This window comes from Lygodium microphyllum, chromosome 24 (genome assembly GCF_053477565.2).
Source record: "Lygodium microphyllum isolate KBCC chromosome 24, Lygodium_microphyllum_v1.1.10, whole genome shotgun sequence".
Classification (NCBI taxonomy): Eukaryota; Viridiplantae; Streptophyta; class Polypodiopsida; order Schizaeales; family Lygodiaceae; genus Lygodium; species Lygodium microphyllum.
Window position 1 is genome coordinate 21,228,879 of NC_141158.1, and position 26,122 is coordinate 21,255,000.

The 26,122-nt window shown below is 38.7% G+C and overlaps 1 protein-coding gene across 2 annotated transcripts in view; it reads right to left on the reverse strand.

The window, feature by feature from the left end:
- Positions 1 to 20,152: 20,152 nt before the first annotated feature.
- LOC148014905 (spermidine copper dependent amine oxidase 2-like) overlaps positions 20,153 to 26,122 on the reverse strand; it is a 6,125-nt gene continuing 155 nt past the window's right edge. Inside the window, exons 1-12 of one of the 2 annotated variants that reach the window (XM_087664935.1) lie at positions 25,468 to 26,122; positions 24,852 to 24,961; positions 24,148 to 24,453; positions 23,401 to 23,513; positions 22,975 to 23,305; positions 22,660 to 22,875; positions 22,241 to 22,477; positions 21,936 to 22,121; positions 21,645 to 21,785; positions 21,263 to 21,531; positions 20,924 to 21,005; positions 20,153 to 20,796 (exon numbers count right to left, since the gene is read on the reverse strand). The exon at positions 25,468 to 26,122 is cut by the window's right edge and continues 153 nt beyond it. In XM_087664935.1, coding sequence (XP_087521061.1) covers positions 20,665 to 20,796; positions 20,924 to 21,005; positions 21,263 to 21,531; positions 21,645 to 21,785; positions 21,936 to 22,121; positions 22,241 to 22,477; positions 22,660 to 22,875; positions 22,975 to 23,305; positions 23,401 to 23,513; positions 24,148 to 24,453; positions 24,852 to 24,961; positions 25,468 to 25,813 — 2,469 coding nt within the window. In that variant the 5' untranslated portion in view covers positions 25,814 to 26,122 and the 3' untranslated portion in view covers positions 20,153 to 20,664. Of the gene's footprint in view, positions 20,797 to 20,923; positions 21,006 to 21,262; positions 21,538 to 21,644; positions 21,786 to 21,935; positions 22,122 to 22,240; positions 22,478 to 22,659; positions 22,876 to 22,974; positions 23,306 to 23,400; positions 23,514 to 24,147; positions 24,454 to 24,851; positions 24,962 to 25,467 lie in introns of those variants that run through there. The other variant, XM_087664936.1, reaches the window with a different exon arrangement.

A 26,122-nucleotide genomic window follows, 5' to 3' on the forward strand; every position in this document is an offset into this window, starting at 1 on the left:
CTAGTAAAAACAAGACTGCCACAAGTGTTCTTCAATGCAAAATCACCAAAAGATACATGGCACCTATCATCATCTACCTATCTAGCTAAGAAAATGATATTAGTCAAAGCCAAGTCATAATAAACATCATGAAGCACAAAAGGAGCATCAATATCAAACTACAATCTAACATCGCATATGCCAATGGTATCCAATGCAGTGTCATCTCTTTTGGGGGTTAAAGGCTGCATGTGCCTAGCCATCTACATTTACTTGTATATTATACCCACACACATGTATCATGTTTGAGGTGAGGTTATTAGCCTTATAGACTTATTCAAATTGCTCTATAAAGTTGTAAGGTCATCCTCTACTCTATATTTCTTTATTTTCTTAAAGATCAATGGATTTTTTGCTTTATCATTGGAACTAGGTACAACACCTAGTCTTGAGAGTAGCAAGTTGGCTACGTGAGTTGAGGACATCAGTGTTGTCAAGCATCTTCCTTTGCACTAGATTCGTAGCTGAGTCACTCGAGGATCCTACAAGCCCTATGCTCAATAGCAACCTCCTAATGTTGCTTATCTCTATGTGTGCTCTCCCCTTCTCACATTGGGTGGCTATTGTCAAGTCCATGAGTTTATCTAGAGTTTCCTTGCTCTATCCTACCAATGCTTGGTATTTTCTATGTCTAATGATGACAATTTGTTGATGTCCCTTTTGTCCATAACTTGGAATTTGTCTAGTGCATTGCTCAATTCTCTTGGCCCATCCTTTAAGTGATGTTTCTCCTCCGTCATGGGTGTTGGGTGTTTCAAGTTACTGATGTAATTAGAAACCAATTGTTGGGGGTGTGGGCCTTAGTTGGGGTCTTCTACATGTGTAGGCACTTGCATGAATTGTACCAAAATGACCGGATTTATCATTGTTTATTTGTCATTAATGAGTCATGCATGAGGTTCCTTTTAGGTTTGTGGGGTTTGTCCTTATTATAGGGTTTGGCTTTTTTGGTTTTTTTGAGTGGGCAGGTTCCTTTTACACACATTGGTTGCTCTTATCAATATCTTTCTCAATTTTAAAGGTTTCCTAGTTTCAATTAGTGGCTTAATTTAAAAATCCTATACATGATCTCATACTCAAACATGATATCTTTTTCTTGCAAATCAAGTTGTAGGTGTAGGTGCACACTGGGCCTGATTTAATCAAGTGTATGTGCACACAAAACCCAATCTATAATAACTCTTACCCCTTTTTTCCCTTCTAATTTTTGGTTCGCCACTCAAGTCCTTGGTCCTTATATGCATGTGAGGGTAACACTAATCTAGTGTATCTATTCAAGTACTTGAGGGCTCTTAGAGCATGGGTTGAGTTCAACTTTAAAGTGTTGGGACTCCAAAGATGCTCCTCTCAAGTGTCTAGAATGAAGATCCCTAGTTGGAATCAATTCCTACATGCTTCAATGTGAGCTATGAAGGCTAAGCTTAGTTGATGGAGAGGTTACATGCTCAAGGGGGGCCCACTTAGATATCATGGTAGAAAGGGAGCTTTAGTAATTCTTGGGTTGAAAGATCACTCAAGTGTTTAGTGTAGAGGCAAGCCTCTCAAGGAGTTTCCATAGTTGATGGTGGCTATGGGCTCTCCTAGTATCTCAAGCACTCAAATGCTCCATTTTTCTATGGTTTACTCATAGATTCAAGTCCTATAGGCTTGAGTTCATGTGCTCATATATAGGTTGAGTAGAGGAAAAAGGGGTCGAGTAATGTATGCTCAAGTGATTTGGTGTGAATGGTCCCTGCTACAGTCTCTATGGTCTCAACTCAATGTCTTAAGCATAGTTGATTGAGTTTGATGGCTTGAGTTGTTTATTGAATGAGGAAAATACTAAACAAATCCCAAGCTTGAGCTAAAGCAATAATATCCCATTTCAATTAGGCTAGGGTATTCTAGGCTTCCACACTCTAGTTCCAAGCTTGAGCTAAAGCAATAATATCGCATTTCAATTAGGCTAGGGTATTCTAGGCTTCCACACTCTAGTTCTTTACATAGATGACAATGTCATGCTAGCCTTTGAAACTCTAGAAAAATAGATTCTTATTTGGCCTATTTGTCTTGATCAATGCCCTCTCGAGTGTGATTTAGATAGGGTCCTCAAGTGATCTTATGGTTGATGGTTGAGGTTTAACTAGCACTCATGTTCCCGAGATTCAAGTGTCCTTATGGTATAAATGTCATTCGGCCAAGTTGAACATGTGAGTGCTTAAGATTTGAATTAAATGTAATGTCCCACTTGTGTTTCTTCCATCCAACAATGGCTTTTTGGCATTACTATTCTAAGGTTTTGATCACAAGATGGGTCGAAAGTGTTACGCTCAAGTTCTCCACAATGAACTTGGTGATGGGTGGCAACTTGCAATGCTAGGCATGGAAGCCAAGTTGTCTAGCTATAGTGAGTTATCTCATACCAAGGTTTTTACAATGTGGCTTCATAGCACATTCTCACAGTCATATTGAAGAACAAAATATGAAAGGATCAAAGAAAGATGTACCATAAAAGCATCATGAGCCTTTGCACCCATCCATTTGAAGAACAATATCATGGAAGAGATAGGAAAAATCATACACATAAAGACCAATGAAAGTAAATCATAGGTAAGGATTAATGCCATCCACGAAAGCTTGTAGATTGAAGTGAGGAGTCAAGATTTACTCGTGAGATCAAGGACTCCAGATTTACCACGACATTATAACTTGCTATCTAGATTTGAAATAGGTACAAATCTTATCATCAAGCTCTTGGATTTAAGCCAAATATGTGCTTGAATTAAGAAATCCATTGAGGCTCAATTTGGGGCTGCCATAGCACCATTTCAAAGTATTTAGATAGCCAATAATGGTTGGAGGCATGGGATGAGCTAAGTAGGGTCATCTTATCTAAAAGCTTAGGGCTTGCTTATTGCCCAAGCACAGGGTCTGCTTGTGAACATGTTGACAAAGAAGAGAAAGATTGAAATCTTTTCTTTGCCATGGCTTATCTTGAAGAGCTTTGTGCACTGCAAACTCAATTGAGTAGGACCTATGTTTTCAAAGGATTTCAATATGGTGATAGCATGCTATTGGTTTAAATTGTCAAAAAAAATTGCATGTTCTTCAATTAAGCTTTCTATTAATATTTAAACCTCAATCCTAATAAATTCTCTTTCACACTTGATGCTTTTGAAGGTTTTAGGATGAGATTTTTGAATTGGTTTAGGAATAAACTAGTTTAGCAAAATCCTTTCCACATTGGCACTCTTGAAGCAGGATATTTTGGAGCTCCATTCACACTTGTAAACTTAGAATCATATATTCTAAGGTTGTTTTCATATTTGGATGCATTTGAACTAGCTTAGTCTAAACCATTTGTCAAAAAAACAATGTTCACATTGTAGACAGTGGAACCGTTTATTTCTAAGTCACTTGCAAAAACTGTTTTCACATTATGAAGGATTTGGATTGGTTATTTCTAAGTGGTTAAGCTATTGTGTGTTCACACCACAAGAAAGAAAACCATTTATTTTACAAAGACATTAGAAAAGACTTTCCATGAATGTGATCAATGATTGATTTCCAAGTTGGTAGCTCCATCAAGAGACCTCTAGAAGCTAATTGTAATGGACACTTAGAAAAACATCGAATGCATTTGCATGTTCATGTCCTTCCTCAAATCTAACTACCATTTATTATTCATAAGTAGTACAATGTGAAAGTAAATTTGAACAGCGCACACACACATAGAGTGCATAAGCACAAAATGGCCTTTGGGACTTGGGCATGTAACAATTTCATTTCATCACGCGCGTGCGCGACACACACACACACACACACACACACACACACACACACACACACACACACACACACACACACACACACACACACACACACACACACACACACAGTGCATAAGCACAAAATGGCCTTTGGGACTTGGGCATGTAACAATTTCATTTCATCACACACACACACACAATGCATAAGCAAAAAATGGCCCTTGGGACTTGGGCATATAACAATTGCATTTCATTGACATGAGGGAGGTCAAAAGCTAGGGGAAATCCAGTGATAGAGCAAACTTTCAAAGCAAGTCTCACACAAGGAAATATGTGAAATACTTTTATTGCAATAAGAATGATCACATTAAAAGGGACTGCTTTAAGCAAAAAAGCAAGAACAAAGGCAAGAAAAAGAGTGATTGATGATGGAAAAAAGAAGAAAAACATAAGGCAAAGATTGAGGAAGTAAACACTATTAGAAACAATAGTGAGGATGGGGATGTATTGTCTGCCACTACCTCTCGTGATGCATTTCTTGTTGGCACTGATGATGCCATGTTGTAGGACTCGATCCTTGAGTTAGGGGCATCCTTTCATGTTACTTCTCATATGTGGTGGTTTGCTACTTATGATTTAGGAGAAATGTTTGTTTCCATTTGCACAATGACTTTGCATGTAGCATTTTGAAGTGAGAGATGTACATATATCACATGTGCATGCTTCCTCTTTTGTGATAAAAACTTTCAAATATAAAGAAAATCTTGATTAGCACTAGATAGTTACATGAATATGGTTTGCATGTTATCTTTGTTAGTCACTCTTGAAAGATATGCAAAGGGTATCTCATTGTTGCTAGAGAGCCAAGCAAATGGGGGGGAATATGGACTCAAAAAGGGCCTTGTAAGAAATGGATTAGTGTGGGATTACTTTTTGTAATATAACGAGGGTGGTGGGCCTAGATTGTAATGATGCTAGACAACAAGGGTTTTGCAGAAAAGAAAAGTAGCTTTCATTTAAATATGAATAAAGAAGTTCTTGATTTATTAGTTATAATGTTTATTTTCAAATGGCATGACATCAGTGATGTTTACCTTAGTGGTAAGGTAGTGGTGCAAGTATCATGGTGTCAAGCACTGCACGTGCATGTAGGTAGTTTTGAAGTAGTTGCAGATTGTGATGCCACGTGTCATGAGCATAGCTCACCTACATGTCAGGACAACAAATCCACATATATTTGAGAAGTAAAAAAATTTTGAGCCTTCATGAAAATTCAAACATCGATCCACATGGCACTCTTAGTTTCAACTTGGCAATTCAAGTTGGAAAAAGAAATGTTTCTATAAAGTATTTTGGAGATTTTGATAAGCCACTTGCACGAGAAGAACTATTTTTATATTGATAAACATCTCCATTTTAATAAAATCACCTTGTTTTCCACAAAACTAGATTAAATGTGCACATTACACCTCTTTGATTGGTCCACTCAAATCCTATGTGTTAAAAAAGGTGATTAAATGCTAAGATAAAGGGTTATTTTCTAGTCCATATTTCCCTTAATCTCAAGCATTTTGTACTCTTTGCATGTGTCTCATGTGAAAGATCATATTGTAGCTATGATTCAATAGCCATATGTATTTCTTTGGCATCAATGTTTGGGTTAATATTTATGATAAGAAGGGAACTTCTTTCTCATTTATAGTGTGCTCCTTCTTTTAAATTTTTGGCCTTTGAGATATGTGAGAATTTTATGTATGGATAGCAAAAAAAAATGTCACATAAGAAGAGTCTTGATACAAAGAAATTTAAACCATTGGAATTCTTCCATAGTTTCACCAATAAATTGTTACATCTATTGGTTTTGTGACAACAAAAATATGGGATTATCCTATTTAAAAAAGAATGATGCATTCCAAAAGTTTTTAGATTATGCTAAAAATAAGTCAAGTAAGGAGCTTAAATGCTTGAGAATTGATAATGATCGAGAGTATACTCCTCATGTCTTCTAAAACTTTTATTAGATATAGGGTATCGAGAGGGAATTAGCCCAAAATATGGTGACAAAAATATGAATAGGACCATATAGAAAAGGGTTTGGAGTATGCTATTAAATGTAGGTCTTACCTATGGATTTTGGGTTGAGGATGTTAGGATATTTTTTACTTGAGCAATCAATCACCAGTAAGCCATTGGATGGCAAAATTCCTAATGAGGTGCATTTGCCAAGAAACCCTCTTTTGACCACTTACGTGTCTGGTTGTGAATCTTATATGCATATTTTTGAAGGACAAGTAGAATACACTAATCTTGAATTTAAAGAATGCATATTTCTTGTTCATCTAGACTCAAGAGAGATGGGATATCATATATGGGATCCAAAGGCTAAAAATATAGTGTGTGTCCATGATGTAGTCTTTAATGAGGAGAAGATGCATAAAAAGCCCATAGAGACTCTTACGATATGCAAGGTGGTATTCTAGGAGGATAAATAGCCACCATCATATGAGTAGCATGTACAACTTGTTTCACATGATATAGGGCTACGACAACCAAAAAAATTTGAGGTAGGAGTGACATACCCAGGTGGCCAACCTCACATACAATAGGTGTGAAGCCCTAGGAGCAACAAAAAAGGAAGAGCAACGAAAGAGAAACAGTAAGGAGGAAGCCAAATGCCCAAGTGTCAACAAATAAAAAATTTGGGAATACCACCCCTACTTTGATAATCAATGATTGATTACTTGCAAGTATTTTGACATAAAAGTAATTTAAATAGAGTTAGGCTCACTCTTGCATTTGTAAAAGGACTTCTACATCATTATGGGTCCTTCCTACTAGCATTCCTCTCTTAGTCCTATGCAACCCATAGTTCACAGTCATGTCCTACAAAGTGTCCTTGATCTCCATAATAATGGCATCCCCAACTGCATCTACCTAGCTAGGTATGGAGTGCCTCCTAAGGAGAAGCTCATGATTTTGAATACTATATAGGGAAAACCAAGAGAAAAGAGCCTATTTCCCAACCCTAGGCTAGTAGTCCCATGCCTCCACACGTGGCTAGCTGGAAGTCTAGTTCATTTAGCAGATAGAGAAGACAATTTGTACCCTATGAAGCAAAGTTGTTGAGGGAAAAGAAGCCAACTCAAGGGCCTAACTAGAGAAATGGGTGCCCCATGTACCATGATACCCAATGAAGAAATCCCATGTCTTTCATGCTTCAAAGAAAGTTCATTGTGTTTATTTGTTGGGTTTCGAACTATTTTTGGATTTTCTCTCCAAACATGACTCAAGCTATGTGTCGACTAAGAGAGCCTGTGGTGCATTTCCATAGTGAACCCTAGCTTTTATTCACTTTTGTGACAATCACTATAATCTAATATGTATGCATAAATCAGAAAAGGACAGCGAAGAGCCAAATAAAAAATATGGGTACCCAACTTAAGTGGAATCCCAAACTCCAAATCCCATGTATAAAAACTGAAAAGTGAATGGATAAGTTGATTCATGTGGTATGCAAACTTAAGAACATGCTTCTTCTTCTTGGTTCTAGTCTATCTACTTGTGCTCTATCTTGAGAGTGAGGGGGAGTGAGATTGTGAGAGTGAGGGAGAGCATGAGGGACTTGAGAGATGAAGCTCCTTCCTTGTGTGCACTCTTCTCTTCTTTCCCTTCTTGTGTGAAAGGAAAATTGGAGGAGGGATTAGAAAGTAGTGATCCTTCTTATTATGATGATTCTCTAACTAGGGGTAATAGTCACAAGTGGAAGACAGCTATGTAGTTACAAATGGACTCTTTGACGAAATACATTACTTGGGAATTAGTTCATGTGCCTAAGGGAAAGCATGGACTACCAAGCAAGTGGGTCTACAAGTTGCATACATGCATGCATCCATGTGTCTATGTGTGTGAGGGAGGAAGGGAGGTAAGAAGGGAGAGAAATTCCTTACAATCAAGTATATGTTTGTTAGGACTTCTAAAACTATTGCAAATGCAAACATAAAGAGAGAGTGTTCCCTTTGTATTCCAAACAATACCTTGACAAGTTTCTTGCTTCTTCTTGCAATCCAAATGATACTTTAAGTTTCTTATAATGCCATATACTAATACATAGAGGAAAAAAAAGACGGCGAAAAAAGAAATAATATAATGCTCAAAAAATAAAACAAACTAAAACACGAAAGGGAATTTGTAAAACGTACAAATATAAAAGTGTTGAGAGAATTAGATCTCAAAAATAAAATGTGACCAAAACTTAAAAGAGGACTTGGTAAAATTTATTAGACCAAAAAAGGAAAGAGAGAGAACAAGAGAGTGGTGCCATCGTTATGTACTACTAATGTGGCCCTAAACTTCAAGAAAAATGAGCAAGTAATAAGAAGGCTTTCTTCCTCTATTTTAAATAGGATGCAATTAAGAAATTAAAAAATCGGTCAAATTCTCTCATGGTCTAGTTGGCCTTAACTTTGGCCCTTAGGACATGTGCATGCACATGCAAACAATCGTGTATACGTGCACACACACACGCACACACACAAAGCACAAGCTACTAGTGTTCAACAATCCCATTCCCTGTTAGCTCTTCTCCATGTACTCTAGGTTAGTCACTACCTCTCCCACATTAGTTTTTCTTGAGCCTTACCATGGGCATGTATGTATGGATGCACTTACAAGCAATCATGATCACACATATATAGGATCCTGTACCCTCTCCCACATCCACTTCAAAGATAACATATCAAAGGAGTAACCATAACAATGGATGTTGCACTATGTGCAAGATACACGTAGGCATCATCTCTAGCCATGTCACAAGATTGGTTAATAGCAACATAGTGAGACCATGCATTGCGGGACCATTTCAAACATATAGAATGTTGCATCCTTGCACTCAACAAGTTTTGTAAAGGACACGCATGCATCATCTCTAGCCATGTCATAAGATTTGTTAGTAGCAACATAGTGGGACCATGCATTGGGCAGACTATTTCAAACATATAGAATGTTGCATCCTCACACTCATCAAGTTTTGTAAATGACATTTTTGTGCTCACAATGACCATAGTATAACAATCCACTCTTACTATCTACGCATGCATAGTTGTTTTTGCCATCAATCTATGCATTTGCAATCACCTTTGCATTCATCAACCTTCACATTCACATTGAGTTTGTATTAGCATTGATAAAACTTTTTGTATTTTCTTTACACTAACATGTGTCTACATATGTGAACATTCACATTTGCATTAATGCAATTTGTGTTTGACACATTGATTTGCATCCACATTGTCAAACAATTGCATTTAGAATCTAACGATACTTCACTTGCATGCACCTCCTATGTTAAGCAAGCGATAGAAACCATGACCTTTAGGAGATCATTGGATGCCATGACAAATAATTTGAGATTTATTATTATGGGTTGAAAGATTTGCTCGGTATCCACATTTGAAGATGTGATGAAACCACAAAAAGAGAGCTTGTAAAGTGGTCAAGAGATGCAAGTTTTCTTTTGCACTCCTAGATCTCGATTTAAAATACACAAATCCAAGATGTCACACAAGTTGTATATCAAACATATCAAAGTGCAACAATTGGAAAAACTTGATATAGATACTCAAGATAGAAGATAGAGTATGGGGCATTATGCTAAATCTTAAAACTATAAAAACACAAATCCAAGATGTTACACAAGTTTAGCAAACATATCAAACAGCAACAATTGAAAAAACTCAATATAGATACTCAAAGTAGAGGATAGAGTATGTGGCATTTCTAATAACACCACTCACCCATTTTCAATTATTAGGTATCCCCAAAAGGGTCTAAATGCAACCTAAAAGATCCCATTTTACTAATGAAACCTTAAACATTACAATGATTCAAATAGCCACAAACAAAGAAAAACTATCCCAAGGATAACTAGAAGAAAACATATAGTTGGAACTGGTTCCTTTGTACCATGGAACCTCTGCAAAATTTTTCATGATTTAGATAGCCATATAAGTTTGAACATATAGTCTGAAGTGATTCCTTTGTATCATGGAACCTCTTCAAATCTTTTAATGATTTAGATAGCCATAAATAGAGAAAACATAAACCAAGCTTAGAAGACATCTTGTTGATTGAGTTGATTCTTTTATACTAATACGACCCCCTAAAGCCTTTTGATATTCTAATAGGTGTAAAAAAAGAAAACATATGCATATTCATGATTTCATGTATGGCTTTCCTATGTCCACCATTGTTTTCATGATTTGAATAGACATACTAGAGAAAATGACACATAGATTTAATCATGTGTATTGGCTATTGGCCTAGTACTCCTTCAATCCATTCTATCCATGATTTCTATTCACCAAATCTACAAGAATCCATGTCACATTCCAACATGGTTCTTTTCCTCTCCTACCATCAATGTGGGTTTCGATGATTCATACTCTCTTTCCCCACATGCGTACCTAGTTCTCTCTCTCAACACATGAGCAAACCTCTAAGGCATTCAAAGTTGTAGGTAGGAACTATCATATCTTTCGACTAGATTTTATCATATCCTACAATAATGTAGTCTAAAAAGAGAGATTCGAGTGCAAATTATAATATTTCTTAGAGACACAAATTTATGTTTTTTGAAATTAAATTCATGTATGCACAAGAGACCTAAAAGTCATAAATCTTCAAGGAAGTTTTTCCACCATGGAAAATGTCAATGCCACAAATCTAAAAGCCAATGGCATGTAAAAATGAGGGTGACCAAATTTGAGAGAGGCCAAGGATTGGCACTACCCTCTTGAGCATCCCTATGTATATAATGTGTAAATTTGATAAATTGACTCATTCTTGTGCATACAATCTTTGATTGTATCTTCTTCCCTCTTGTGTTTACCATAGTAGAGAGAGAGAGAGAGAGAGAGAGAGAGAGAGAGAGAGAGAGAGCGAGAGAGAGAGAGAGAGAGAGAGAGAGAGAGAGAGAGAGAGAGAGAGAGAGATGTGTGTGTGTGTGTGTGTGTGTGTGTGTGTGTGTGTGTGTTTATCTTCTTCTTCTCTTCTAACATAATCATGTGTGGGTGCTTGAAGCAGCCGTTACTCCTATCTTGAGAAAAAAAGTAAGAGAGAGAAAGGGGGTGAAGAAGAAGGAAGAAGAAGCTTCTTCTTCCTCCTTTCTTTTTCTTCTTTACTCTTTTTTGAGGATTGAATGTGAGCATGATTTTGATTGGATTGGTGGCTTGAAAGCCCAAGGCCAGCATACCTTGAATCATGAGCCCATCAAGCTTTCTTTTAGTACAAAGACTACAACAAGAAATGTAAGTTCGGTAGTCTACTAGAAACTTTGAGTCATCTTTGCTTTCTTACATTCACTAGGATTGAGTGGAGAGGCATATTCGGTGCAAAGCAAGAGGACAAGCCGGCTATGTAAGAGGTAGCTTGAGCCTTTGAAATGGGGAAGTAAACTCTTGAAAGCATAAGAGTCTATTGAAATACCCATGTTGCTCATAAGCATAGCAAGTAAGTTCTCTACCTACTCATAGTTTTAAATTCAAGCTACATGATGTATGTGGATCCCAATGCAATTTTAGAAGGTGTGCAACCACCATATGTGAAGTTGATTCTTTGGTCTCATGAGAGTTCTTGATGTGCCTAGCTCAAATCTCTCATCCATGCGATGGCACAACCTCTCCCATGCATCATCCATCATATACAAAATGTACCATTCACATATGCCATATTACAAGCATTCATGCATGCATGCATACGTGCTTACTTATGTGTATACATACATGTATATACAAAAATATGTCTTGAAACGATTAGCTTTTAAAAAATGTAAGACCCATTTTTATGCATAAATAGACAATCTCATATGTGGTTAAGGACTCATTTTAATGATTGTGCATGCCCACCTTTTGTGTCCTTGTGTGCATTATACTTGCTTGTATATATGTCATTTCCATGAGGATCATGTGCATATGTGTGAGCATTTAAGATCATGTACATGAGCACTATCAAATCATTTCTACATCTTCATTACATTTTTAAGAAGTACTATTGTCAATACTTCTCTATCTACATCAAACAATCAAATCTTTGGATGCAAAGCATAGTGTTTGAAAGTGGCTGCATACCATGAGGCTAACTCTTGTTTCAAACAAAGGAATGAATAATACTAGATGCTACATCTTTTGTTGGTTTTCTCCAAGTGTTTGCAAATATGGAAAAAAGATAATAACTATTAATTTCTCTTGGTGCATGACAAAGAGGCCCATGTAACAACCTCTTGCACTACAATCATGTCTATAAAAGCAGTCTAGATTATTAGTATTGCATGGTAATTAGCGCAATGCACCTCTCATTCTATACTGCCATAGTGTAGTAGCCAACTAAATGAATCTAAGCTCTCACATGATTGGGAGTGGGCGAGATGGTTTATAGTGTACTCTCCAAGCATCTATTGAAAGAATAGTTGATTGTGAATTATTTAAACTTCCTAGCAAATTGGAGAGACATAATGCACCAACCTCCACTATCTCAACTATTCAATAAAGAGTGGTTATTATGCCCCCATTGACATTATGGACACTTGTTGAGACCACAACTCACATATGAGTATGATAGTCAACTAATGAAGTGGCAGGTCCTATGAAAAACCATTGGAAAAGCCTTCATGATCAATTAATGAAACATGGGTGAAAAATAGTCATATCAACATGGAGGGTGGTATGGACCCCCCAACCTTTTTTAAAAGAAAGATGTGGGCTGCATAAGATAGTATTTTCTTTGGCAGAATATGTGATTGTGTGCATATCTTTTATGGTTGTGAAAAGTTACTTGTATGGACACTTGCTTTTCAGAATGACACAAAAAGCATGTTGTTGAAGGTGCTTGGTAGAATATGTTATCTAGTCGAGGTAGTATTTCGGGAGAGAAGTTTGGAAAGGTGGGAATTCTTATAAACGAGAAGCAAACTCCCAATGCTCCACGGACATGGAACTTTATAAAAAGCATGCATGGCTACTAACAAAGTTGTGGTCTGACTGAATCCAAGGGCTCACAGCCCAGATATATGAGGCATATATGATTTCCCTTTAAATGTGAATACTTTGAGACTTGTACTCCTCTGCTAGCTTTTTGGGTATGGGTTGTGACAATCATTGCTTGGGGAAGGTGGTAGAGTGTTGACAACTGTATGATGGTGTGGTGTGGACTTCACATCAAAAGCTACTTGGAAACCACAAGGTCAGCTTTTGAGAAATGTATAAGTTATCATCCCACTCTATAAAGTACTCAAAGAAGGTTATGTCTTAGTTATGTGTGTGTACCTAAAGGGTATGAGGTACCTTTTGGAAGGCTTCCATCCCCTCCTTGAGAGAGAGAGAGAATATATATCAATGTGTTGGAAAGTGAAGGGGGGGGGGATGGGAATACAAAATAATGCTTGATTTGGTGCTTGGGTGTCTCTTTTTGGGGTCCTCCCTTTCCTTTTCTTTCTTTTCCTTTGTGGTTGACATGGCCAACCAGGCTTTTTTTATTAAATAAATTGTTGCTTGGAGAAACGCCAAATTTTGTTTGGCGTGTTGTGTATTTATTGGGATTTGAATTTGGTTAGAAAATGCCTTTTGGAGTGCCACACCGATATTTTTATAAATGTTGGAAAAGAAAGGCCCACTATATATATATATATATATATATATATATTAAAGAAAGGGAGGTGGGGCTCATCTCATCACTTTCAAGCTCCAACTCCCAGCATCGAGCAACCTATAAGCTTGAAATGTCGCCTAGCGTTACATATCTCCTTTTCTTTTCTTTTTAATTCCATTTATTAATTAATTATTCTTCATCAAGAAAAGAATTCGCGAGGAAAAAGAGAGCATAAGAAGTACACAACGTTTTTTCATGTAGGCCAAATGACACAGCGAGAGCTCTAGAGAGAGAGAGAGTGTGTGTGTGTGTGTGTGAGTGTGAGTGAGACTCGAGAGAGAGGCATGGCTGGCTGGCTGGCTGGCTGGTAGTGTCTTGTCTCTCTCAGTCAAGAACACACACACGAGCGCACACAATCTTGCTTTGTTGATATGTGTGTACATCGTGGGTGTAAATGCTATGTACGTCCCTCCAACGTATGCCTGGCATCACAGCCCCCCCTTCCCCCTCTCACACCGAGTTTGACATACCAATGTGTCTTCCTTTTCTCTCATTCCCTCCTGTCACAAGAAATGCCTTTTACTAGTCATATAAGTCCCTACCAACTAAATCCTTATCATCCATTCTCTTTAAAAGTCCTTTAAGCCCCCCCCCCCCCCCCCCCAACAAAACAAAAAAACTCCAACTTCCTACCACTCATGTTGGTCCTCCATCCCCTTAGAGGCATGCGCGCATTTTCCTTTGCCCACATGGCTCTCACCCTCCTTCCCATGCCATCACAATTCCCCCCTCACAAACTATCCCTACCGCTAACCAACTTTGCTCGCAATTTCCCGTAGCAAAGTATCCCTCATGCTAGCCAACTTTGCTCACAATTTCCCCTTACCAAACTATCCCTAATACATGCCCCACATATGTTGCGATCAAGCTAGGCCACCAATAAGTGCCCCACATATGCTACTATCAAGCCAAACCACCAATAAGTGCCCCACATATGTTGCCACCAAGCCAAGCTACCAATAACCCCCCCACATATGCTCCTATGAAGCTAAGCAACCAATATGCCAACATATCACATACATCCACGTGCATGACTAAGAACCACTTGGAGAGCCAACTAATGAACCAGCCAAGCCCATGTAGTCCATAGTTTGAGTTGGCATACACATCTGTTTAACTTATTATCTGCATTACCACACATGTGTGATGGTACTAGTGTAAAAGTAGACTCGATATTATTATGGCCTTGGTCCTAGAACTATTCCTTTATCACGCAAATGAGAAATATCTATCTAGACTTGACATGTAAGATATATAAACCGCATGAGACAATGTGAAGTACGATTGTCCCCTTTTTTCCTTTTCTTAAGCTCTAGCTCATGTCTATTATAGTGGTTCTAGTTGGAAACACCCTCTTATACATGCATTATCTTAAGTAGTCCACGTCAGTGAAAGTTCTTGCTTCACCCACTTTTGTTCAAATGTCATGCTATCAAGGTAATTGTACATTGGAAACTAGTCAATTATGTATGGTGTCTTTCATTGGAAGATGTGAGCATCAAGGTGGAAAGTTGATGGAAATCTCTAAAAATATGACATGGCATACTTTCAGAGTCTCAACTCAGAGTTTGTCAATTTATAACAATGTCCTACAATGCATATTGCCCTCACAAAGATTGGAAAAGAAGTTTTGTCAATCTATAACATTGTCCTACTACCCATATTGCATTCATAGATATTGGAAAAGAAGTTTTGTCTTTATCCTATCCTTCTCAAGCTTTACACAAGTAAGCTAGTGCACGGATATATTGCACTTGCTAAGATAAAGGTGCATTTGAGGAAAATGATTGTCTTAAAACAGTAAGATAAGACAATGACATACACTAGGCCCATCAAATTAATTATCTCATGTGAATAGGAGTAGAGCAATTTGTGGTCAATGAACTTACACATGACATAATAATCATTTAAAGATTGTAAGCCTAGCAACTTCTTTGAACAGTGTCTAGGAGTAACATTGAGATTGCTTGTTAAAGAACATAATGTTTTCTTGAAAAACTGTGATTACTTATGAAAGCATACCAAGTTTACCAATGTTGTTTGACTTCAAGCGTAAAGCTATTGGATGATTTTATTCTACAAATTTGTGAGACCCTTGTTGATTTCTCTACAGATGAAATTACATGATTTGGCCTTCCAATTTTGCAAAATCAATGGATTGCATTTTTCTCCTCAATTAGTACCAGTTGATCACTTCCCACAGCTTCAAAGCCTTTGGGTATCACATCAAGCATTAAGAACATTGCTTATACTATGAACTTAGTGGTAAAAGTAATAACTTTGCGACATCATTTTTCTCTCCTAGAGAAGAAAAGAACAGCATGTGAAAGTTTGAGAAAAAGGCTTCATGACACTTCTTAAATGTACCCTTTCAAACTACTCTTGCACTCTTGATGACCTCCAAGAGTTTATACATATTATTGCAACCCCTTTTAAGTTCTTAAAAATAGTGACATTATTTGCATATTGACAAATGTGTTGAGCATATTGCATGCTTGCGCTAGCAATCAAGCTCATTGACCAAAAAGTTTTACTAGAATCCTTTCTTAACACCAATCTCAATCCACATTTTAAACCGCTATTGGAAAGTGAGTTGCAAGCGCTAGAAGTAGAGATTGATCAATCATGAAATTTGTGACACTACTTGTAACACACCGCTCCTTAGCTCTCACGAGCACGCAAAGGCAAGGATTATGTAACAAGAGACTTTAGCACTCTTAGGAAACTGACAATACTAAATCAAGGGTGCCATGATACCATGTGGCATGTCAACTAGTACCAATTTGTAGCTGCTTAATACTCAATTGATGTTAATAGTATAGTCGTTGCATTTTCTACACATTTGAATAGAGCATTGCAATCCCCATGGCTTTAATTCTCCTTCTTATAATAAAATTAAATACCTTTGCAAACTTAGCATGCTTAATCACCACAACTTTTCCAATAGTTCTAGAAGAATTTTGTGCTCATTTTGGGGCCTTTTAGGTTGGAGACGAAAAGGAGATTCTCCAATGGGAGATAGACCAACATTACCAAGAACAAGCTTTTCTTAGAGAAAATCTCAACAAAAGCTTTCAATGTCATGAATGCTATCATGTGCCACAAAAAGGAAATCTACCCACAATCTTCAACATGTATATTCAACTCTAGGTATTACCTACATTTTGGTGTATGTTTTTTACATCAACTGCATGTCGGGAGCAAGCTAAAACTCCCAAAGTGAGCTTTGAAATGTTGAAATATCTCCAGCTACTTAAATAAGTTGACTTAAAATATTTTTTACAATTAAAAATCCCACATATTCACATTCAAAGTGATATGCTTGCTAAATAAGCCCGTGTCCTTGCCTATTATAGTCAATCATTTTAAAATAGGTGCTCAAAATATTAACCTTAACCTTGGGTGAGTTGAGTCGAATTAAGAGTGAAGGACATAAGGGTGAAGTTTCTACTTTTTGCTTATTGAGTTACTATAGGGATTCAAATTCCACTAGCTGTCTTGTCCTTTTATATCTAAGCTAGCTATTAGTCTCGATGGTTTTGATACTTATCTTAGGTGCAATAAAGTTACATATCTCAATTGATAGACCTCATCAAAGTTATCATGCTTAGATACAAATCAATGGTATCAATAGTCTGACTCTTAAAAGTGAATTGCATGGATGAAAGTTTGAAATACATGGACAATAGAAATGAAGAAGCCTTTCACACATGAAAATTCAAGAAAATCGAAAGATGAGAACTATTTTTCATTTCCCTACTCGCCTCTTCATTCATCCAAAAGGACAATGCATGGATTTGTGTTGAATATATTTGCATTCCATTGAAGGTGTATAATGCAAAGATTACAATAGTTGGATTAATCTCCTTGGAAGCTTACTACAATATTATTTCTTTTTCTTTTGGCAAGGAGACTAGATGTTAATATTCTTCTCAAAGAATATTTTCACTCTAAGAAAATAATGCCCACAAAATCTTTCCACACGCTTTTTTTTCTATGATATTTCCAAATTAGCTATTGTCATCCTCACTTGATTGTATTGAACACCTTGCAAAAATACCTAGAAGCACAGGAACTTCATTGACCTTGCAATCTTTCTAGGAGAAGGGACTTTTCTAAGGTACTATTAGCTCGGAGTGCCCTAAAGCCTTAAAAAAGCTTAAGCTAGTATAGAGCTTTTGTACATCAATGACCTAAAATACCTAGAAGCGCAAGAACTTCATTGACCTTGCAATCTTTATAGGAGAAGGGTCTTTTCTAAGGTACTATTAGCTCGGAGTGCCCTAGAGCCTTAAAAAAGCTTAAGCTAGTATAGAGCTTTTGTACATCAATGACCTAAAATACCTAGAAGCACACGAACTTCATTGACCTTGCAATCTTTCTAAGAGAAGGGTCTTTTCTAAGGTACTATTAGCTCGGAGTGCCCTAAAACCTTAAAAAAGCTTAAGGTAGTATAGAGCTTTTGTACATCAATGACCTAGTTGTTGCCTAGTGGGTCAACAAAAGCTTAATGTGACTTTAGAGGATTGGTTTACTCTCGTCTACTAACACAACCATCAATTTGGCAACTAAGCTTTGGAAGATGGACTTGGAATGCTAAGCTCGCAACCTCATTCCTATCCAATAATCAAGTAACTAAAAAAAAATGTATGGCATAATCTAGATTAAGCATCTAAATTCTCATCCCAATTACGTGTTTGATAGTCATTGCCAAATAGGCTTTTACCTAATTTGCTTCAGTGTCGGAACTACGAAGTTAAATTTTGAAAGGGACCCATTGCTTTTAAACAAGGGTTTAAGTCAACATCCTCACATTAATTCATATAAAGGAGGCTAAACATGTTGAAGAACCATTGAAATGATATACTTGAATGATATCTTGAAATGATATTTTACCATTCAAGTATATCTGCGCAAGGTATTACCATATGTGAATATATTATATCTATATATATAGATATGCACCAATTGCCACTTAAGTCTAGGCATGTTTATCATAAATCAAATTCAGCTAATTGCCATAGAAAAGACCGGTTGATTCCATTAGATTGATTAAAAAACATATAGTTCTAATATGGAGAATATAGTGTTTACATAACATATAATAGGGAGGTAGCAACCATTTCATCTCCTAAATGTCAATGGAAAGATCCTTGATTTCCTTCTTATTTGTGTATGCTTTGATCCCTTATTTTTGTACTACCAGAAGGAAAGCTAACATTTAGCCTATTGCTACATGGTATTAGTTACAAGCCAACTACCTTCAAGCCATTTTGGCCTACAAAAATGCTAACATTTAGCCTATTGCTACATGGTATTGGTTAGAAGCCAACTACATTTTGGACCTTCAAAAATGGTAAGGTGATAGATATAACACATTTGACATGCACTTTGGATTCAAATTTTCTTATTGATGTAGGTAGTTGGAGAATATAGAACCCTCAAAGTTCTATTTGCTCCACTTAGACCTAAAAGAAAAAGGAAGGCAACATGACTTGTATCCCTCTTTAAGTGAGAAAAAATGAAAACTAGTAAAATAGTCCTTGAGAGTCCAAGAATGTAAAAGATAGTGCCAAGAACAACGTTTGACCTAGAACTCGAGAGAAGAGTTTTTCCCACCAATTGTAGTGTTTAAATGGATTCCCCATTTGTGCTTGAGGTTTCACATTTTGCATGAACCAAATCTTGCTACAATAAACCCGATTTCTACATCCTTTGCTTTTGTGGATCAATTGCTATAATTTGAAGCATATGTTTCAAAGTCCCATCACAAAACACCTTTATTTGAACACCAATAGAACACATACAATTTAAAAATCCTGCACTAGAACATCAATATTCTTGTGCAAAAAACATAAAGACAATTATCCACCTTGATTCTTGTACAACCCTCAATTCATGGAAGAAAACTAACATTCCTACTCATGTAGAAAAAACTTTCGACCTTAATCTTGCCCAAGACTGAAGCCATGGAAGAAAACTAGCTTTCTATGAATAATTAGTGTGTATTGCTACAAGACTTTCTATAACAAAGTGCAAATGAGTTACTAAAAAGTGTAATCAACCTAATACAAAATGCACGAGCTGGGCATCACTTGGACTAAAAAGAAGGTAAAAGATTAGTTTCTTGTTAAAATAAAGAGCAAGTTACAATCCATGAGAACCAACAAAGCACACCATAATACAGGAAAAGAGGAAAGTCTAGTGCATATGGAATAGAAAAGTCTGTTTGAGTGTCTACACGTGCACAAGCTAACATGAGTGTGTTTGTAGACGTGCGCAAGCTTGCAAGAGCAATCCCATGCATGAGTGTACATGCATATGTGCCCATGTGTGCACATGCATGTACATTTTCATTTGTGCAATATGCTCCAACAAGTTGCCAATGGGGCTTTGAGGCTGGCTTTTGCTTGTTAACCAGATGGCCTCTTGTTGTGTGTGAGCACGTGTGCATGCACGTGCACATGCATGTGAGGAGGGCCTCTCTCTCTCTCTCTCTCTCTCTCTCTCTCTCTCTCTCTCTCTCTCTCTCTCTCTCTGTGTGCCAAGACTATGTAAGATATATTTCATGTTCAATCAATCCTAGTGTAACTGTATGAAGCGAAAATAGTAAGCCAACAAGCAAACTGCTCTACTTAGACAACTTCACTGCCTGGAGACAAAGCTAGGGAACAAATAGTGAGTAGCCATTTGCCATTTGCAGTAAAATAATTTACATAGTGGATGGCCAATTGGTCAGATAGGGAAGTCAATTCCATGCCTGAGGTCTTTCCTTACAGCAGTAGAGGTCGGATGAAAAGACATTGAACATACAGTTCTTGGATTAGGAGAGCAGCTTGCCATTGATCCCAACTTACAATTGACCTAACTAGCCAGCTTGAGACCTAGTAGTCATATCTGCACTGAAGTCCATCCCTTCCTGTATAGGGTGTAATCACCACCCTTGGTGGAATTTTCATAGCAAAAGAATCTTGTTCATTATCTAAACTCCGTGAAGAAGTCGCAAAATTGTACAATTGACTACTTTTCCCTTAAGAGAGAGACAAACAGACAGAGAGGGAGAGAGACGGGGTACTCCATCTGTTTGAAGTTGTCATAATACAAGCAATGTCAGAGAGTGGAGTGTCACTTTATCAAGGAGAATATACAGGTAAGCAGGAACTGAACAGTGAAGAGGTTAGAGCTTTGATATAAGGCCATTAGTAGGAGTAGTTGTTCCATTCTTTCCCGCAGCCCCCCATTTCGTTTCGAGAACTGGGTAGCTTGGAGGTACATCCACAGCAGGAGAGCAGTTGAAAAAACCGTGGGGCTAACATGGAAAACAGGCTGAAATGTCAGATTTGTCACATTGCAAATTAGGGAACAGCAGATTGCATTTCTTGCTACAAAAAGATAATACTGGCATGGTTAAGAAACACAAAGAGGAAGATACTCACCACTAATGTGAAGCCAATCCGTTCAACAGGCATGACAGGCCAGTCCTCTAGCCGAGGCACATGTGTTACACCAAAGATGTACCTGAAGGAAGTACAGCAGACAAAAGATATGTAAATTGAACATAAATGCCATGATCCAGTACAATCCTAGCGAGTCAAATTACAATTGTGGGCACTTACAACACTTGATAGACTGAGACTAGTTTGAATCAGGTTAATGTTTGATATAAATGAACAACCTAAACAACAAGTAATCAACAGACAGGTAGATTCTAACGTAGTAAAATTCATTCTTCAGCATACATGCGATGCTCTAAAGTTTGGGTTCAAAGCAACTACCAGAGTACAACATCTGCCTCCTCCAACTTCCTGTCCTGTTGCACCCATGTAGGCAGGCCTTCCCCAATTCGTGGGTTCTGATTTGGGAATTCGCCAGCAGGAAACAACTCATCCTTGTTATACTGTGTCACCCATAAATTGTGCTTCAGGAATGCTGCCCTTCTAAGGAACTTTGCTTCAGGGCCAGCGAGAGGCAAGCAATTGGAGCCTGGAACTAGCTTATACCCTGTTAACTGCCCTGTTCTGTTGACAGTTCTTGTATTGCGCACCTACATCTCCAGAAACAGCAAACTAAGTTTCAGCAATAACTTCAGAGAAGATAAACACTAAAATCTTATCATGAAGAAATGTCCTACTGATCTAGGAGGTGCATCAAACTTACAATCCAATGCCGAGCTGATAGAGGATTGCAATCTCGCATAGCTTTCAGCTCAGACCTCAATACAGTTTCTTCAGCATAGAAGGCATTGTTATGAATGTTTTCTGGGCCGGACTCTTCAACCTTGACATTGACCTCAACAACCTGATTACCCCCAAAGAAGACTTCAAAAGTCAGTTGCACATCTTCCACTTGCTTCGAAAATTAACTAAGACTTGTAACGATATACACTGCTCAAAACTAGTATCCATGGCTGTATGGAAACCAGTTGAGCATAACATTCACATGACTTACCTGGTTGCATGCTTCACCAGGTTTGCTATCCACAGCCATATCAAGCCGAGCAACAAAAAAATGTTGATGCACAGGAGCATACAAGCCTGGAGCTATTACAGTGCCATGTTTCCTGATCTCTCCTGGACGAAGAGCTCCTAAACTTAAGATTCCAGTAAGCTTTACCTCTGCCTCAATCTTGCCATCCTGCATACACATAACCCAGGAGCTAAAGCCATGTCACTTCTCCGAATCATCCCTCTCACCAACTGATATAAACTTGGGGAGTAGCAACCTGGAATTCACAAGTATGTTGGAAGGTGTACCTGGTAGAAGTGCCAGAAAAAACCGTACTCATAATTGGCTACTGTGCAAAAGAAAGAAGCAGATAACCGCCTAGACCGTCTGACTTCAGCAAGACCTGTTCGCCAATCTTGATGCTTCCAGAGCACACCAAAGTCTTCCTCGTGCAAGCACACACAATTTTCAATCATTTCTACTCCTCCATTAAAATTTGTGAAGTGTGCATCAAAGTATTTTATATAGCCAAGGCAGTCACATCCCTGAAATAGTCAGCATGTAAAGCATATAAATAGTCAGTGTAAAGTGCATGTGCACACACACACACACACACACTCTCTCTCTCTCTCTCTCTCTCTCTCTCTCTCTCTCTCTCTCTCTCTCTCTCTCTCCTTTCAATTAAAAGCTCGTCAGAATCCTTATATTTCAACCGAAACAAACTTACTCTTTTCAAGGAGTGGGCATTCTTTCCAAGCCCATCTTCTCCTGCATCAAAGGCATTCTTGCGATAATGAGGATCTTGAGGATCACCATAGGGTACAACCATCTCAACAAAACTAAGCCGATGAGCCACAGATCTGCGCCCTCTGCTGCCATCGTCATAGGCCACAGAGTATATGACAAGACCTTCCCTAGGGGTGAATCCAATCCGGAAATTCCACTGTACAGTGATGAACAGTTAAAACAAAGCAGAAACCTAAAATGAGGAGAATGAACACAATCTCACAAAAGCAAGCAACATTGATGACACTGAGCAGACCTTTTGCCATTCAACAGCATAACCCTTCACCCGGAAGCTGGGTCCTTCTGGTTGCAGAATTTGCAAGGGCTTGACATCTGTCCTGTCCACTCCCCCACGAGAATCAGCAGCAGTATAATTGCGAAGGGGATCTGGAGGTGGAAGAGGAATCAGTTTACGATCCTCAAATTCGATTACCTTCATGTGTTGCATGTCAACCAACACATGAATGCCCTCAACAGGGCGTGCATACCCATTCTCCATAGGGCATTCACTCTCTGTTCTGCAGAATATCAGAGGCTTGGCAAGCCTTCGCTTTGGAGAGTCATCTTCACTATAGTACCCTACACACCTGTACCGGACATGACAAAGAAAGATTTCTTGGTGCCTTCATATAAAGCTCACTGCAGTGAAATTAAAAGTCAAGTCGAGCCTTCAAAAGTATACCATGGATCCACCATAACCAATTCCATATCATCGATCCCCCTTTTTTTCATGGCTTCCCTGAAAGGACCATAAGCTTTGACAGTAGCCTCGCATTCAGCATACTCCACAGCATCCTAGCAAATATTTGAAACTGCTTTAGAAGCCAAGGAGGAGATCTCCTCAAGTAAAGAAACACCTAATAAGAGCGTCATGTGTATGGAACTAATTTGAGCAAAAAGAGGAACAAATCAGAAACAGTATATATACAAATATCATCTGAGACAAGACTAAGCAACATGATATATGGTACAGGAACACCAGAAGATAGAGTTGAAAGAAATATGTCTGGGGCATCTACATTAAGGCACTTGGCATACCAGAACCCACCATGTTATACCCAGCTTCCATCTAGCAGTTCTGTTTGTAGCTTAGAAGCCGGTTCAACCATATCTCATGACATTGAGTTGGCACTTCCTAGATCACCTCCATCCCATGATGGTTGAATTAAGGATATTAAGGCTTTCATTTAGTCTTTTCTTGTTTGTTTAGGGGAGGGAGGGGGAGGTGTCTTTGTTTCAAGGAAGGAGGCAGTTTTTCTTGTCCAGTTGACGAAGGTACCACTTGGAACAACAAAAAGCTCGTCACAATAAAGAAAGACTTCATCCAGAAACTCCAAAACAACTGAAAACAGAACTCCACTAAACAGAGCTGATCAAAGGTGAAGCTGCCAGGCCAGGGTTACATTCTAAAGAGAGGACATGTTCTCACCATAGGGGGTTGCACGTCAGGAATAAGCTGTGATGAGAGAACCCTTCCACGATGGTGGCCTCCTCTAGCTACCGCATGGACCTCAGTTAGTTCTACTATCCACACACTTGTTTCATTGGTTTTCTTGTTATACACAATTAGTCTAGCCTGCCTCGGTGGAAGCTGTCTGGGTAAGACTGGTCCGCCTTTAGTTCTTGGAAGAACTGAAGGCTGGAAGGGCGGGAAGAAGTATGCATCTGCCAGTGCTACTACTTGTTTGTCTGGTTCATTAAGCACTATCTCTGTGAAGCGCATGCCATCCCTAACCTGCAAAATGCAATATCACCGGTACATGCGCAAGATTAATCAACCAGAAACGTAGAAAAATAATTGAGTTTGAACATGTTGCTAGTATTGTAATGCTAGACTACTTGGTTACACAGCAGCTAACGAGAAGTTAGCCTGGCTCAATGAATGCTCTTAGCATCTTGTGGAGAGGATTGCTTCGTAAGGTTAGAGAATGACAAGCTAACTGAGAATAATTGATATCAGTATGCAGCTACACATGATAGCAAATTGAGGAATCACTCGGCTTTAAATTTTGGGCAGAGTTGGCACAACTGTGACAACAAGCTAGACTTCCTTCTCTCCATAATATTAATAAGCTGGAAAGTTTCAGTGTCCAAGGCATATGAATGGCCCAGAAGAAGTTTGAGATAGCAAACCTCAGGAGTTGCTCCTGCGGCCCGCACAGTGGCTATCGCAACTGCAATTTCTGCTGGGCTTAGGGGATCTAACGGATGACTCGAATGAGCTCGAAGTAAGACTGCGGGACCTGCAAGAAGCACTCTCCAGCTTAGTCAAGCAATATACCTCAAGTTCACAGCTAATATCCTATAAGTCTAATGGATGAAGAAAATATTTCATGCAGACATGCTACAACTACTAAACAGACTAATGAACCTTCGTTCTCCATTCTTTCCCAAAGAGGCTCACTCAATATCTTTGCTCTGTGTGCAGAATTACTTAAATTTGTGATTCATGTCTACACGACCGGTGCAAGATTAAATTATGTCGTGTGAAAAAAGACCAATGATTCATTGTAGAATGATGCATGACCGATAAAACAAACGAAAACTCTTTTGTCCCTACTTTACGACCAATTAATTCTCAGCATGCCATAGGAGATGCTTTGTTATGTAAAGAATAGAGCTTCTAATTTAGTGGATCCTCGTCTCATGCATTACATTACCATGTCAAGGCTTTAAGAGCAAATGAAATACGACCTTATAGATTTACCGGTGTTGACAAAAGTATTGGCTAAACAGATGTCTTGCTGACCTTTGTTTGCAACTGCAGAAGGGAGTGCAGGAATTGGAACAGGGGTGTTGTAAGGAGGCCTGGGTATGCCAATGGTGGGATCTTGCTGCTCGTCCGTAATCTCGGTACCAATGGCCCAAGCGGGCGATATGCCAACTTGTGCAGCTGACAGTGAGGATGAGGTGGGCGGCGGGGTCGAGCAGGAAGAGGCGGCGGCGGAGGAGGAGGAGGAGGAGGAGGGAGATGCTGCAGCAGCTGCTGCTGCTGCCTCTCTAATGAGGGAAGGCTTGAGGATGGCATTGCAGGCATTGCTATCGCAGCACGGATTACTGCCCGGCGCAGACGCTTTTTTCGAACATGAGGCCATGTCGAGTTGTTGGCGAGAGCGCCGACGCCGTGGTATTCTTTTCGGGTGCAGTTGTAGCCCTGCAAACCAATATCTGACATGCAGAGAGAGAGGATTCTGTTGGGATTGCCTACAAGCCCCCTCCCCTATCTGTCAAAGCTCTCTCTTGCTTCCTCTGAGACTTCCCTATGTCTCCTTATATAGGGAGAAAGGAATTGATCACCGGTACAGGAGGGGGGGGGAGGACCCAGTTGGGCGATTGGATAGCTTTAACAGATGCAGTGATCAGGGGGGCAGGAGTGATTGATCAACAGTGGGATAGCACCTAAA